Below are 17,736 nucleotides of genomic sequence, written 5' to 3' on the forward strand. Positions count from 1 at the left end.
AAAACGTGGATGTGAAAATGACATGATGATGATGCTAAAGAGAAGTATGGAAAAACCAAGGGACAGTGAAGAAAACAGGTTGAAAAAAAAAAATGTTTCTGTCTCCTTGATGTTAAAACCTTTAAGATCACCGGGAAAGCTTCAGCAACATTTGGAATCTCTCCTGATAAACAAACCTTCCAATTTAACAGTAACAAGTCTTCTTTAGGGACAGAAAATGACCCAGCCCCCAACAATTAGGTGGTGGTATGACTTGCTTCCATAACCATGTGATTTCAGGTTCAACATATTGGGCGTCTTCTTCCATATAGCCCCAGGTCAACCAAAGCTTTGTGAGAGAATTTGGTTGATGGAAACTGAAAGAAGCTCATCATGTGTATGTGTGTACCTTTGTCTTGACATCAGATGATATCAATGTTATAAAGCTGTGCATTAGTCATGTAAATTTGGAGAACCATTAGAACATTATGTCATTCCCACTTCCTTTATATATCTGAGATACTTGTATCAACTCAAGAAGTATGTCAACCTGTCAGAATCTGTATTTGAATTTAGTATGTAGCTCAAAACTAAATTGTTTAAAGTATTTTGTCTCTCTACAGCTTTTTTATTTTTATTTATTTTTTTTTTTGCTATCAAGCACATAAAATACCACGTATATAGAATAGAGACATGGATATTATTCCTTTAATTCAGACACTGAACAGGTTACAAAACATTTTTGTAACCCTCCAGCTCAAGAGGGATCTTTAACAATAAAAGATCGGTCTGTTCTTATTTCTGAGAAAGGACAGACAGTTTGGTTTTGATATTTTGCCTAAACTGTACACAGTAAAACCATGAGCTAATGAAGGAGTCTATACTTGGTCCCTAGACCTGCTAGAAATAAAAGCCAAATTTTTTTTTTAAATATGACCCAACTGTCTCAATGGAAGTAAGATGGATAATGTGACCCTGGGCACGCTTGTTTGAAAACAAAACTGGGACAGTCATATTTATGTTAATCTGCTTTATCTTGATTGATGCAAATGATCTTATGATTTGTAATACAAACTTCGGGAAACTTGCCAGTTACCTGGTCACCTACATGTCTGGTTGAGACGCTAGTCAGATTGACTACATCATCGCTAGGAAATGGGAAAGATGGTTATTTATAAATGCCAAAACCTTCCCAGGTGAAGAATGCGCCCCACATCATAGATTAGTAGTTAGCGACTTCAGGATCAGGGCTAAATGGATGCCCAGAAGACAAGCAGTATAGAAAAGAAGGGTCTGGAAGCTTAAGGCTCCTGTGAATGGACAGATTTAGAGATGTATTACTCAAAGTTTTTGTTGAAATAGAGGAGTATATAGCATCACATAATGTATAAGACAACTGGAAGTTCCTACAGAACAACCTTTTATGGGCTACTGACCAGATCTGTGGATGGTGCAAAGTCCCCTCTCGACTTAAGGTAATGTGGTGGTGGAACAATGTAGATGACAGGGCCATTAGGAAAAAGGAACAGGCATGGAAAGACTGGCAGTACGGTGGTAGCAGGGAACTGTATCTGCTTGCCAGAAGGGAAGCTAGGAGACAGGTTTACTTAGCCAGAGAGGAAGCAAATAAGAAAAAATTTGTTAATGTTTTGTGTCATGAAGACCGAAGACTTGAAGTGTTTTGTGTTGCAAGACAGTGTGTGAGAGAGAATCATGATGTCATAGGAGAGATACATGGATGATGGCTCGCTTGTAGTTAATGAGGCTGCAAAGAGAGAGACTTGAAGACACCACTATGAAAAGTTGCTAAATGAAGAGAATGAATGGGAGAAAGAGAGTCTGCCAAATGTCGACCCAACAGAGGGATCAGCTATTCGAATTGACAGTACCTTGGTAGATAAAGCAATTAAGGGTATGAAAACAGGGAAAGCCCCTGGCCTATCAGGAATCACTACTGAGATGCTTAAAATATCTGGCGGTGTAAGCTATAGTCTAGTCACCCATATAGTCAACCAAGTAATAAAAGAAGGAATCATACCCAATGACTGGTATAGCAGCACCATAGTCAACTGCTACAAAGGTAAAGGTGATGCATTAGATAGAAATAATTACAGAGGTATCAAGTTGTTGGAGCAGGCAATGAAAGTTAGGGAGAGGGTCATAGCCCAACTAATTAGGGAGAGAGTTAGTTTAGACAATGTGCAGTTTGGGTTTGTGCCAAGGAGAAGCACCACTGGTAAGACAGCTGTAGGAGAAATACCTAGCCAAAGATAAACCTCTGTACTTGGCTTTCATTGACATGGAGAAAGCCTTTGACAGTGTGCCCCTATACCTTATCTGGTGGTCAATGTGGAAACTAGAGATAGATGAGTGGTTAGTGAGAGCTGTACAAGCCATGTGCAGGGATGCTGTCAGTAAGATGAGGGTTAGCAATGAGTATAGTGAAGTATTCCAGGTAGGGGTAGAGGTCCACCAAGGATCAGTCCTCAGCCCCTCTTATTCAACATAGTTCTCCAGGCAATAACAGAGGAATTCAAGACAGGATTCCCCTGAGAGCTCCTATATGCTGATGACCTTGCTCTAATAGCTGAGTCACTATCAGAACTAGAGGAGAAGTTTTAGGTGTGGAAGCAAGGTTTAGAGTCGAAGGGCCTTAGAGTGAATCTAGCGAAAACCAAGGTCTTAGTAAGTAGGAAGACAGACAAAACACAAATCCTTTCAGGTAGATGGCCTTGCTCATTCTGTAGAAAAGGTGTTGGTAGAAACTCCCATAAGTTGTACCTGGTGTAAGCTATGGACACGTAAGAGGTGCAGCAATATCAAAGGAAGGCTAACTGGGAAGATAGTTTTTGTGTGTGGCAAATGCACAGGGGCAATAAACAGTGAAAATGTGGAGCAAACAGCTTCCGTCACATGCCAGGGGGAAAAACTAGAAGTAGTTGATAGCATCCATTACCTAGATGACCAAGTCAGTCGTGAGGGTGGATGCTCTCAGAGCGTAGCTGCTAGAATAAGAATAGCCTGGGCAAAGTTCAAGAAGCACCTACCTCTGCTGGTAACAAAGAGTCTCTTGCTCAGAGTAAAAGGTAGACTGTATGATACATATGTGCTACACAGCAGTTAAACATGGGCTGTGACTGCTGAAGACATGCGTAAGCTTGCAAGAAATGGAGCTAGTATGATCCGCTGGATGTGTAATTTCAGTGTGCGCACACAGCAGAGTGTAAGTGCCCTGAGTGAAAAGTTGGACATAAGAAGCATCAGATGTGGTGTGCAAGAGAGACAACTGTGCTGGTATGGTCATGTGTTGCGTATGGATAAGAACAGCTGTGTGAAAAAATGTTACACCCTAAGTGGAGGGAACCTGTGGAAGAGGTAGACCCAGGAAGACCTGAGATGAGGTGGTGAAGCACAACCTTTGAGCTTTGAGCTTCACGGAGGCGATGACAAGTGACCAAGGTCTTTGGAGATGGCAAGCCAAGTGAGACCCTAACCGTGGCCTATGTCAGTGTAGTATAAGAGTACCCTTCAATCATTGGGCAATAAACTGTGCTTGAGAAGACCTGTTGAGTCAAGTGTAATCATTGTCATGGCTAATACCTGTACTGCCTGACTAGCACTTATGCCGGTGACACATAAAAAGCACCATTCATATGTAGTCGTTGCCAGTGCTGCCTGACTGGCTCCCATGCCGGTGGTACATAAGAAGCACCATTCGAGTGTGATCAATGCTATTACCACCTGACTGGCCATCAAGCTAGTGGCATGTAAAAAGCACCCACTACACTCTCTGAGTGGTTGGCGTTAGGAAGGGCATCTAGCTGTGGAAACCTTGCCATACCAGATTGGAGCCTGACGCAGCCTTCTGGCTTGCCAGTCTTCAGTCAAACCATCTAACTGATGCCAGCATGGAAAGCAGATGTTAAACGATGATGATGACCTGGTTACTAAGCAACAACAGTAACGTGTGCTGGTTGAATTTGTGAAGGGACATTCTCATCTGCTATCATAAATATAGCCATCAAAATAACATTTAGTATAAGTGCTACTTACAGAAGTATTTGAAACAACATTTAAAAGCTTAATATTTGGGAGGAAATTTTTTACCTTTATCATTGAAATAAGTAAACAACTTCATAAGATATGTCACTAAGAGATCAATGTAAGTTATCAGAGAAACCTTGCATGAAAATAAAATAAGCCAATATATAACAAATGTGTCTTTATGAATATAGAATTGCCAGGGAATAAAGAATATATGTAATAAATACTGTTCTTTTCTGAACATAATCCATTTTAAAAGACAATCCAAAGAGTGATGTTTCTCCCAGTTAACCCTTTATCATTTAAACCAGCCATATCAGGCCTAAATATTAACCCGTTTTATATTTAAAATGACCAGATCTTGTCTCCCACACCTACTCTACAATGACTTTCCAAAATAAATAACCATATCATTGAAATCTTGAAGCTACAAGATTGATTCAAAAGAATATGATTGAATAAGCATTATATTCGACAAAGTATTCTGAATGCTAAAGGGTTAAGCTAATGTATATTCTCCATACTACTAAATATTTCTCTATTTTTTTTGTTTTGCTTTGTGTTTTTTAATATCTAATTTACTATTGTTATTTGATATTTTTACCTTACTAAATTATTTAATGTATTGATCTAAATGATTTATTGACTTTTGGTAAGCATTTCCTTTAGAAAAATCAATATTGTCCAATAATTCATTGTACTCATAACTAACATGCAAAATACATATTCTTTCTAAAGCTTGTAGCATTAGAAAGTTGCTTGAAATCTCAACGCAAGTCAATAATTGTTCAAGACAGCTAACCAAAGTTATTTCAACTGTTTAGAACTTCATTGTGCCTATTCTCTCATATATGTTTTATTTGAGTTCATTAGATGCAGTGTGTGGCAGTATAATGGTTAAAGAATTCAAATTTAAATCTAACCATTATTTACAGTAGCAGTGAACTTTTTCCAGAACCAGATTGAAAATACAGGTGAAGAGGTTTGTGTAAAACAAAATGTAATTCTTGTTCTTGTTTTTGTTGTTGTTGTTGTTGTTGTTTGTGTTATTTTGCCTGTGTCTGTTAATCTTCTGTTGATTCTCTGTAGAGTGACCATTCCTATGTGGACAGAGGTAGTAGCCCTGAAGACTGGAACATACTCTGTAAGTGGGCTCTTCTCACTTTGGGTCATTTTTAGCCACAACTAAATTTATTTCATTTATCAATCTCTTGTTCTGAATTTTTAGCTGCTGCTTTATGAGTAAACTGTTGTAGTATAGTACAAGTAGTAGTAGTTATAATAATAATGATGATGATGATAATGATAACTACTAAACAAAGTTGAACAATGGTACTGTTGTGTAAAGTGTAATATTACTATAGAGTCATTCAATCAGCTGGTTTTCTTAGTACTGCTGAGAGAGTATTTTCAGTGAATTAGTTTCTTTACTTCAGCTCTCTTCTATCTTTCCATAGTGATTTTCCATACTCACCTTCTCTTCAGTACTAGTGATTTTCCATACTCACCTTCTCTTCAGTACCTTCTCTTGACACATTCACTGTCACGCCACATTACACTTAGTAAACACAGTCATGCCACATTACACTTAATAAACAAATTACACTTAGTAAACTTCTGAAATTCCTCCTCACTTCACTAGCTTCCATATTTTTCTCTTATATGACACAACCCTATTCTGAAGGCGGCAAGCTGGCAGAAACGTTTGCACGCTAGGCGAAATGCTTCACGGTATTTCGTCTGTCGTTACATTCTGAGTTCAAATTCCACCGAGGTCGACTTTGCCTTTCATCCTTTCGAGGTCGATAAATTAAGTACCAGTTACGCACTGGGGTCGATGTCATCGACTTAAGCTCTTTATCTGTCCTTGTTTGTCTCCTCTATGTTTAGCCCCCTGTGGGCAATAAAGAAATAAGGAACAACCCTATTCTGAAGGGGCAAGGCAACATGATGTCAATCTTGTTTCTATTCTGTATCTCTCTAAGATCTCGTACTTTATCATAATCCTTTCTTGGCATGTCTTCAATCCATCAACCTTTATGTGGTACTAAATTTACTCTAATCCAGCTCCTAGATAATTCTCATTGAGCACTCATTGCTCATCAGACTAGATGATCTATTTTTCTCTACTCATCCACTTGTCTCCATGCAATTTGTATTTTCATCTTCTTAGGTTGGCGATTGTGGCAGCTGCTAGTTACATAGTTACCCATCATCACCATCTCCATCACAATACACATATCCATCCATAAGCTGCCTGGGTCTTCTTCAGCACAATCTCCTTTGTGAGGTTCAGCTTCCTCAGCTCAGCCTTCACCATACTTTCCCATGCTTTCCTCGGTCTCCCTTTTTCACTGGTTCCTTCCTCTTGGATCACTTGCCATCCTCCATATGCATCCCATTACTACTCTAATAGTAATTTCATCATTGTAAAGTCATTCAGTGATATAAGCATCTTCTCTGGGTGTCTTGCATAACTTAATAGAATGTCAGGTTAGGTAACACTAACCTCACAATGTTCATTGCAATAAACATGTTAAGAAAGTATTTTAATACTGGTTCATGGAAATCATGTTTATAGACTATATTAAGACATATCATTTACTATATAAATCACTAAACTGACTATGGTTGGAGTATAGCATTACTCCCTGATTATTTTATAATTGCTGATGTGACCACAACTTCATTACACTACCAACACCAACTTGACCACACTAGCATTGCTAACTTGACTATAATAACAAGGAACACATCATGTCACTGAAATTATAAAAAACCAAGTCGTTAAAATTCTCTATATTGTTACTCGAAATGATTTGATGATCTGGGTGTTGTATTGTCATCATTTATGGTGAGCAAGCTGAAATGAGGTACTGATGAGTTGTAATCAGTCAACTTGTTTGATTCCCAGTTCAAGCAATCTGACTTCATTTACACTGCAAACATACTTCAAAAATGTATGAATGTCACAACATCCTGTTTTTACCACATTGATCTCTATATCTTTGTAACTTGTTTGACCCTTTAGCATTCAGATTTCTTTGACAAATGTATTGCTTATTTATTCATACTGTTTTGAATTAATCACACATTATCTGGTAGCTTAAAGATTTCAATGGTGTGTTTGTATATTTTCAGAATGACATTGTAGTGTAGGTGTGAGAAGCTGGATTTGGTTAATTTTAACATATTTGTGCTAGATATGGCTGGGTTAAATAATGCTAAAGGATTATAAGGAACCTACTAGCATGTGGGAGTCTAATGAAATGCCACAGTAAGAATAAATTGATGGAACTAAAACAGGTGCTTTTCCTTCCTTTAGAGAGATAATGTATTTTCACACTGACAGAAAAATTTAAGCTTTAAGGGAGGAGCACCGCCAATTATATTACTCTTGATATTTGACTGATTCCTCTTCTTATAATATCAGTCAGGAAGTACCCATGACTTTTCCTGGACCTCCAAAACTAGTGAGAGTGATATAGTAATGTTCAGTTTGGAGCTGATGTTCTTGGGAGGAAGGATTTGGTGTAGTTGTTACTGTGGGGCTCTAGTACAGAACCCCACAATAACCAGTGCAGAGACACAGAATGAGTGATGAAAAGAGGAGTGTGCCAATTGGAGGTAGTATGCAAGTAGCTAGTGCTTCATTGTAGCAATTGTTGTTGTAAGCATGGAAGAAGAAGAGTGAAGACTAGAATACATGTGGAACAGAAGCTGTAATGTGTTGGAGAGTGAGTCTTTAGCAATGAATCTTATTTCTTTATTGCCCACAAGGGGCTAAACATAGAGGGGACAAACAAGGACAGACAAAGGTATTAAGTCGACTACATCAACCCCAGTGTGTAACTGGTACTTAATTTATCGACCCCGAAAGGATGAAAGGCAAAGTCGACCTCAGCGGAATTTGAACTCTGAACGTAAAGACATACGAAATAGCGCTTGACATTTTGCTCGGCGTGCTAACGTTTCTGCCAGCTGAATCTAATAGCATCCTTTTGGATATAGTCTAGCATGTTTTTGTGTTTAGCAGCAGCACCATTAGAAATACAGGAACAATATTCCTTCATGGATCTTACTTCAGATCTATAGAGCGTCATTGTTTATAGCTAAAAGTATTTTTTGGCTCTGTGAAGGTACATAGCTAAGTGGTTGGGGTATTCAACTCGGGATTGTAAGGTCATGAGTTTGATAGCTGGTGAAGTGATGCGTCCTTAAGCAAGACACTTTATTTCACATTGCTCCAGTCCACTCAGTTGGCAAAAATGGGTTGTACTTGTAATTCAAATGGACAGCTTTGTCATCTGTGTCATGCTTGAATCTCCCTGAGAATTATGTTAAGGGTACACGTGTCTGTGGAGTGCTCAGCCAGTTGCATGTTCATTCTATGTGTGAGCGGTTCTGTTGTTTGGTTCAACTGGAACCCTTGTCATCGTAACTGACAGACTGCCAGTTTTATTTTCTGGCTCTGAAGAGGAAGAAAGTGGTTAGTGTTCAGGACATCATTTTTACTATGGGGATACAAGACAGGGAGGTCATCAGTGATTGTCAAATTTAGATATTAGGGCTACTTATTAGACCCAGAAGGATGAAAGGCAAAATAAACAGCAGTAGGAACTGAACTTGGAAAGTAAAGAGGTAAAACTAAGCACTGCAAGGTGAAAATTTTATTCATTCTGCCTTCCATCAGCCTCTTTTTAACAGAAAATAAGGAAAATAAAAGGTTTTATTCATCCTCAGCTTCTTAGAATGAACAGATCTTGTTTGTTCTTTCATAGTTTAACAAGTGTGAAATAAACTCAAAAAAGTAAAAAAACCAAATATTTCCTACAAAGAAATTTCACATAACACTGTTCTAAACAGCACCATTGTTCATGCATTGCTGCAGCTTCTCTCAAACATTACCTTCATAATAACCTGTTATCGTTATCACTAACACCTTACATATTTCTTTACATACTTCTTCACATATTTCTTTTCTTTTCATTTTATTGCCATGTCTTGCCTCTATTTTTATTTAACACCTTGAAATTTATACAACAATTTCTCTGACTTCTGTATATAATACACACATGCACACACACACACACACACACACACACACACACACACACACACACACACACATGCAAGTATACACATATTAATGCATGCACACATACAAACATACATATGCGTGCATGCACACATATATCATCTTGCCTTTTTACTAGTTCCACTCGTGATGGTCATATATAATAGAAACACATCACCAGGCACTCACTACTCCTATATATAGGAGTACTGAGTGCCTGATTCCCTGTTTATATTATACAGTGTCTATGTAGATTGAGTTACCTTTGGTCTCAGCTTGATGATGATGATGAGATGTGGATGATGCGCACATACACACACACACACCCATATATATGTGTGTGTATGTGTGTGAGACAGGCTTCTTCCATTTCCATCTACCAAATCCACTCACAAGATTTTGGTTGGCCTGGGTCATAGTAGAAGACATTTGCCCAAGGTGCCACATAGTGAGACTGAATCCAGAACCATGTGGTTGGGAAACAAACTTCTTACCATATTGCCATGCTTGTACTTGTTTATATATATATGTATGTATGTATATATATATATATATATATATATATATATATATATATATAGATCAAGTAGGTACTGTAAATTTAGGGTGAATACTTGATAAGTGTAAGCACCTGTATATGCCAGATAGTGGCCGAGGTGAGAAGGAATATATCAAATAAAATCAAAAACTGAGCACAAAGGATATTGCAGTACACGTGTTTCAAGCTTTATAAACGACCCATTCTTACATCTGTGTATAATTGATATAAAAGATGGTTTAAAGCTCTCTTCAGCCACAAACATTGTTATTCCAAAGAGTTACATCACACTATAAATAATATGAAAAGTTCATGTAGTATTACTCATTATAATAGGTATATCATATCTCCCTGAGAAAGTCTATTTGTAAAATTTCGTAACTGTATAAAGATTCATTGAATTTCGAAAATCTCCCCATACTGTATCACCAATCAGCATAGAGTGAATGTTAAATAGACTGGAAAGTGTTTGTATTCACTTCTCTTATAAAGATAGGAAGGAAAGTAGAAAGAAAAACGATAGCGGAAAAGAAAAAAGAAAAGAAAATAGAGAGAAAAAGAGAGGAGAGAAAATAGGGAGAAAGAAATTGACGTTAAAAAATAAAAAAGCTCTTCTTTTTCTCTCTATTTTTCTCTTTTTTCTCTCCTCTCTTTTTCTCTCTATTTTCTTTTCTTTTTTTTATTTCCTTTTTTCTTTCCTTCTATCTTTTTTCTTTCTATTTTCCTTCCTATCTTTACAAGAGAAGTGAATACAAACACATTCCAATCTATTTAACATTCACTCTATGCTGATTGGTGATACAGTATGGGCAGATTTTCGAAATCCAATGAATCTTTATACAGTTATACAGTTAGGAAATTTTACAAATAGACTTTCTCAGGGAGATATGATATACCTATTATAATGAGTAATACTACATGAACTTTTCATATTATTTATAGTGTGATGTAACTCTTTGGAATAACAATGTTTGCGGCTGAAGAGAGCTTTAAACCATCTTTTATATCAATTATACACTGATGTAAGAATGAGTCGTTTATAAAGCTTGAAACACGTGTACCGCAATATCCTTTGTGTTCTGTTTTTGATTTTATGTGTGTATATATATATATATGTATATATATATATATGTATATATAAGGAAGTTAAATGTTATGGCCAGTCATAGAGTGACCATTGGTTTCACATCTGTAAGTGACTCATCAGACTCAAATGGCCATTTGAGTCTCACAAGTTGCTTGTAGACTCAAAACCAATGGTCACTCTATGATTGGCCAATAACATTTAACTTCCTAAAAAATATATGACTGCTCTTAGAGCAGTGGTTCCCAGAGTGAGTGGTATTGTCCCCCTGGTTGTAATGGAAAGTTCCAAGGGAGCATCGAAGAAAAGTGAGGCAATAATGGGATAACGATTCGTGTAAAATCAACAAAATAATGGGTTCATTAGGTTAAGTTTTATTTGTGAAATACAGTTGCTTTGAATGTGCTTCAGAAAGTGCTCTATGTTTGTGATGGTTAGTTGGGGTGGAGGCGCTAGGAATATGGCCTGGGTGTCAAGTGGGCAGCAGCCTGAAAAAGTTCAGGAACCACTGCTTTAGAGTGTGCTTCTTTTTCAGATATATGAACTACTGATGATATACACAGTCATGCGGTATTGGCATCAGCCACGTTTGGATGGTGCTTTTTACATGCCACCAACACAGGAGCCAGTCAGGGCGACAGGGCTGGCATCAGTCATGTTCAGATAGTGCCTTTATGTGTCACTGGCACAAGACCCAGTCAGGTGGCACTGGCAATGACCCACACATGAATGGTACTTATTGCATGCCACCAGCATGGGAGTCAGTCAGGTGGCACTAACATTGGCCACAACTACAATTTCCGTCTGATTTTGATTTACTTGACTTAATAGGTTTCCTCAAGCACAGCATGTCACCCGACAATCCAAAGGTACTTTTCTAAGTGGGCTGGTTATGCGACACTGGTGTAGGCTACGGCTGTGATCTCACTTTACTAGCTGGGTCTTCTCAGTCACAGCATATCTCCAGAGGTCTCAGTCTTTCGTCATTGCCTCTGTGAGGCCCAAAGTTCAAAGTTCATGCTTCACCACCTCATCCCATGGGTTTCTTCCACTGTTAGGGTGTGACACTTCATCACACAACTCTCCTCATCCATACACAGCACATGACCATACCAGCGCTGTCATCTCTCTTGCACACCACATCTGTTACTTCTTATGTCTAACCTTTCTCTCAAGGTGCTTACACTCTGTTGTGTCTGCACACTGACATTACACATCCAGCAGATCATACTAGCTTCATTTCTTTCAAGCCTATGTGTGTCCTCAACAGTCATGGCCTATGTTTCACTGCTGTGTAGCATGGCTGTTTGAACACATGCATCATACATTCTACCTTTCACTCTGAGTGAGAGGCCCTTGCTACCAGCAGAGATAGGAGCTTTCTGAACTTTGCCCAAGCTATTCTTATTCTAGTAGCAATGCTCTCAGAGCATCCACCCACACTACAGATTTGGTCACCCAGGTAGCAGAAGCTATCAACTACTTCTAGTTTTTCCCTCTAGCATGTGATGGAATCTGTTTTCTCTACATCTTCGGTGTTTATTGCTCCTGTAATAAACAGAAAAACTATCTTCTCAGTTAACCTTCCTTTGGTATTGCTATATGTGTCCATACGTATATTGTGTGTGTGTGTTTGTGTATGTTACTGTCTATATTTGTTCCATCCCCCCTGCCCCCATGCCTACCACCACTTGATAACCAGTATCAGTGTGTTTAATGTCCCTGTAACTAAATAGTTCAGCTGAAAGAGACTGATAGAATAAGTATTAAGCTTAAAAAAATAAGCTCTGGGGTCAATTTGTTCAGCTAAAACCCTTCAAGGCAGTGCCCCAGCATGGCCACAGTCAAGTAAATAAAAGATTAAAAAAATGTGTCAGTGGCTTGTTTATAATTTATAGTATTCGTCACACTTGTACACTGTAGTAATATCAGTCCAAACAGGATATGAAATCAAATCACTTGCCAAACAAATATGCATTCACACACACGCACTAATCCACACAGACATAAACTCACATTTATGCATACACACATTTCTTTCTTTCTTCCTTCCTTCCTTCCTTCCTTTGTTGTATATATGTGGAAGGTGACTTCATTTGACACACTATATTGAAACCGAGACTATTATATCTAGGAAGTAAGATGACTGCTATTTCAAGTAGTCTATCAATTTCATTTTCTTTTGGAATGAGATAGTGTACCACCCCATTCTGCTGCTTGTGCAACTTTCAGTGCCAAAGTTTTTTTACAAGGCCTTCCAGGATTTTCCAGTTGTATATCACTGCATATCTTTCCAGCCTTTGTTCTCGGGAGAAGAGTTTTAATTCTTTCAGTCTTTCCCAGTAGCTAATATGTTGCTCGTGTAGCTTTGTTAGATTGCTTCAAGTTATGCCATTCATTTTATATTGTATAGTGACCTTAGTTGGCAACAGTAGTCCTAGCGGCTATATATATATATATATATATATATATAACTAGCACTTCAGTAAGACATCTGTTCTTCTCCCTCTATCATAGTGTCTTTCTCCAGTCTATACCATCACATGCTAAGGGGAAAAATTTATAATTATGTTTGTAGTAATAATTAATAGTATTAATCATAATAAAGTGCTAGTCAGTTAAATGTAATTTTATTAATTTACTAGTAGGTGGTTAAGCCCTGCCACCTGTTGTCCGAAGTGAGATAGGCCAAGGTCCAACGTTCAATGTAATTGGTCAGTTGAAATTAATTGCATTGAATTAATAAATAATGAATGATGTAAGTCAATTGTTGTTCATCAGTACTTCTCCACTTTCTGTTTTCTTTAGATTTTGATTCTTGATAAACCCATGTTTATCCTTATCTTTACCTGTAATTTAGGAGCATAATATGTTTGCATATGTATGTCCATATGCTTAGCATAGGTAATATACCGTAGTGTAATGGATACAACTATCCCTTAGATGGTTATTTTAACCTCTAACTCAACTAACCTTTGATATATATGTATGTATGTATATATATATATATATATATATATATATATAATATATATATACACACACACTTTTCCATGCTTACATGTATCAGGTAGATTTTCTTTGGCTGGATGCTCTTTCTGTTGCCAAACTTCACCTGTTTCCATGTAGGGTAATATTTCACCATATCCAGACATGATTTCTTGGAAGATTAGAAACAAAATACGCCCTTGCATGACATTGACAGCTATTTTGTGATGTCAAGTCAAGGACTCAGTAAACACACACAATGAATGAGAGAAAATGGACTGAATGACTTTCTTTATTTCAAATCGCTACAATTGTTTCCACACATTGTTTCACCTATTCTACCTGAGGAGATGATTTAATTAACCTATCATATAATAACTATCACCCATTGTTTTAAATAATTCCTTTGTTAGGTCAGACTGACATTTCACTCAGTATGAATAAGAATCCCCAAAGTAGTGAGGTATTTTTGTCAATTTTCACACAGAACTAAACCCATAGATATAGTGACACACAAACCACAATTATAATCAAAAAATAACTATGTCAAGTTAATTATAGATTATATTACTATCTTCGTGGTCAGATTATAAGGAAGAAAAAAAGAGTAAAATAAGATAATAATGTAATAAAGTGATAAATACTGACCATTTCTGTATTTATCAACTGTTTATTAGAAAAGCATCTAAGCTACCCTCTGTCTCTTACAACAAAACATGACTCCATTATGAAGTTAATTTATGACTGTCTCACTTTTATATCCTGTTTTGAAACAATTAGAAAAGTAAGTTACTCAGCAAACTCTCCCCTGCATACATATTCTTTCATATACCCACATACAAGGTAGTAGTGTATTTAGTTTTATATATATATATATATATATTTTCATTTAGAGATAGTAGGCTCCTTCATCTCACCATATAAAAAAGAATTTTTATTTTAAATACCTACTCCTTTATAAAGGAGTAGGTATTTAAAATAAAAAGTCTTTTTTATATGGTGAGAGGAAGGGGCCTACTATCTCTAAATGAAAATATATATTTCTTCATTGAGAATAATTTGAACCCCTGTTAAGCCGGAATTTTTATTCCCTAACAAATAAAATTATATATATATATATATATACCCACATACAGGGTAGTGTATTTAGTTTTATGTATGTATATATATATATATATATATACACCTACACACAGGGTAGTGTATTTAGTTTATATATATATATATATATATATATATACACACACACACATTTATTTATATACCTCACATCTCTTTCTTCTCTCTGACTTTATCTCTCTCACTTTCCAGGCAATGAATTCACCACTTCAGTAAGACATCTGTTCTTCTCCCTCTATCATAGTGTCTTTCTCCAGTCTATACCCCACTCAGTCGAGGGGTCTTATTTTGCAGGTACTCTGCAACCTCACCTGTACTGGTGTGTCATGTAAAAAGTGCCCAATACACTCTGTTAGGTGACTGGCATTAGGAAGGGCATCCAGCTGTAGCAACTATGCCAAAGCAGACTTAGAACCTGGCAGAGCCCTCTGGCTCGTTTGTTCTTGTTGAACTGTTTAACCCAGTGTTTCTCAACCTTTTTACCCTTGCGTAACCCTTAAAATAGATTACAAATCTCAAGGGACCCCTGCACAAAAAAAATTATATACCACATCTTTCTCATATTTTTTTCATCATAATTCATGTTGTAAATATATATATTTGTTATATTTTTTTGATAACATAATAGGTTAGATAGGATGGTGTCTATATTACATCATCATCATCATCGTTTAACATCTGCTGTCCATGCTGGTATGGATAGGACGGTTTGACTGCGGACTGGCAAGCCAGAAGGCTCACCAGGCTCTAGTCTGATATGACAAGGTTTCTACAGCTGGATGCCCTTCCTAATGCCAACCACTCCAAGAGTGTTGTGGGTGCTTTGTACATGCCACTGGCACAAGGGCCAGTCAGGCGGTACTAGCATCGACCACATTTGAATGGTGCTTTTTACATGCCACCAGCACAGGAGCCAGTCAGGCAGAACCAATAATTTGTTGTGCATGTATAGTAATATTACGATCATGAAATTAGCATTAGCTTATCTTACTCTTTATCACAGAACCCCAAGGAATCATGACAGCATGGACAAAAGGACATTAAATAATGATGATATGTGCACATATATATTTCTTACATTTGTTATTACTAATTTTAGTACATTCTTACTGTTTTAAATTTGCAGTTTCGTTTTGATGAAAATACCAACTACTTCAGAGCAAAACTTGTCATTATAGATTACCTGCATTTAGTCACTAATTCCCACTTCATTCATTGTTTTCATTTCCCCTCTACCAGCATGACCGATGTGAAATACATTGCATTTTATAATATACTAGTGTAAGACGGCAAGCTGGCAGAACTGTTTGTACACCAGGTGAAATGCTTAGTGGTATTTCATCTGTCTTCATGTTCTGAGTTCAAATTCTGCTGAGGTTGATTTTGCCTTTCATCCTTTCTGGGTTGATAAATTAAAGTACCAATTGCGTACTGGAGTTGATTTAATTGACTGGCCCCCTCCCCAAAAATTTTGGGCCTTGTGCCTAGAGTAGAAAAGATTATATAATAGTGTGCCCCATGTCATCAATAATGCTGACACTTTTGTGAATGATGGAAAATGATACATCAACACAATGGGAGAAACCATTGCTAAACGTCAGCAATCTAGTATGTGTAAATGATGTTTAAGAGAATCACTAGCCATTCCTTGCCTTCACAACTCCTCATTACTTAATAGATTCTCAGATGTAATTTTGTCTTGTAAACACAAGTACTTGTCTTTCATGCATTTTATCAAATTTTTGTAATCCCATATCTATAAGTATCCATACTCAAAATTAACTTTGAACTAAAACAAAGTCAGCCTAGCAACTTACAACTTAACAAATATGTGGTCTGATCAATAACTATCCGGATTGTTACCCTAGTAACAAAGCTAAAGCACACAGAGTGAAGCCACTTGGCACAGATTGACCTTGAACTTTGCTATACATGTGGACTAAGTTTTAACATTCCAGCTCACTTTGTGTTATGCATTGAAACTGACCTAAAATTATGTGGTTGGCAAGTAAACTTCTTACCATCCAGCCACCCCTGCACTTATCATTATCATCAACATTATCATCATTTAATGTCTGTTTTCCATGCTGCATGGGTTGGGCAGTTCCACAGGAACCGAAAAGTCCTAAGACTGTACCAGTCCCTGATGTCTGCTTTCGCATGGTTTCTATTGTTAGATGCCCTTCCTAACACCAAATATCTCAGTAATATTTCACCCATCTTGTATCTTTCATTCAGTCAATTCATATCCATTACTGAATCTGTTTGATGCCCAGTTCTCTTAATTTGCTTAACCTTCCCCACTCTCACAAGTTCAGATTGTGGTTACATTATTTTTCACTCATCACTGCTGTCTCTGCTCTCACTTCATATCATCACTACTATGATGAACCCTGCTTTGAAATCATCTTTTAACAAGGAATATTTATATAAAATTTTAAAACTGTCATCTAATTTAATCATGTTTCTATTAGTTTCATAAATATCCATAAAACATCAGCCTTTAGTTTGGTGCTGCTGTCAAAATTACTCTTTGTTGAAGATTCCTTAATTGCAAGACTTAAAGAATAGTATTTATTATTTAAATGTAAGCAAATCATTAAACTATTAAATAAATGATATAAATTGCTTGTATAAAGGTTGGTAGCTATAACTGAACGGTTATTGGGATGATTGTTTCCCATTTTTCCTTTCATTTTTTTTTTATCATTTTCATTCACTAAAATTTATATGTTGAGTATCATGACACATAGATAAAAAAGTATTGTGTCACATAGCTAAAAATGTCTCATTGCATAGCCAAGGTTTAGGTGATTGGTTTTCCGTTTTATATTAATTGTAATAAAATTAACCTTACTTAGATAAGCATAATACACTAGTATAGTTTGCTAGTGTATTCAACAAAAA

The 17,736-nt window shown here is 36.9% G+C and overlaps 1 protein-coding gene and 1 long non-coding RNA gene across 13 annotated transcripts in view; one reads left to right on the forward strand and one right to left on the reverse strand.

Annotated features, from left to right (window-relative positions):
• Positions 1-17,736, forward strand: part of LOC115217488 (GATOR complex protein WDR59) — a 150,926-nt gene that overhangs the window by 62,874 nt on the left and 70,316 nt on the right. For 9 of the 12 annotated variants that reach the window (XR_004999976.1, XR_003882171.2, XM_036504592.1 and 6 more), the window contains exon 22: positions 5,113-5,167. The exons of the other annotated variants lie outside the window; for them this stretch is intronic. Coding sequence is in view for 7 of the 9 variants with exons in the window: in XM_036504592.1 (XP_036360485.1) it covers positions 5,113-5,167 (55 nt within the window). In the remaining 2 variants the exon portion in view is untranslated. The remainder of the gene's footprint in view (positions 1-5,112; positions 5,168-17,736) is intronic. 12 annotated transcript variants of the gene reach the window in all.
• On the reverse strand, positions 4,457-7,848 carry LOC118764195. Its single transcript, XR_004999984.1, has 3 exons — positions 7,838-7,848; positions 5,455-5,459; positions 4,457-4,527 (listed from the first exon to the last, which is right to left on the reverse strand). It is a non-coding gene; the product is annotated as an uncharacterized LOC118764195 (long non-coding RNA).

This window comes from Octopus sinensis, linkage group LG1 (assembly GCF_006345805.1).
Source record: "Octopus sinensis linkage group LG1, ASM634580v1, whole genome shotgun sequence".
NCBI classification, from domain to species: Eukaryota; Metazoa; Mollusca; class Cephalopoda; order Octopoda; family Octopodidae; genus Octopus; species Octopus sinensis.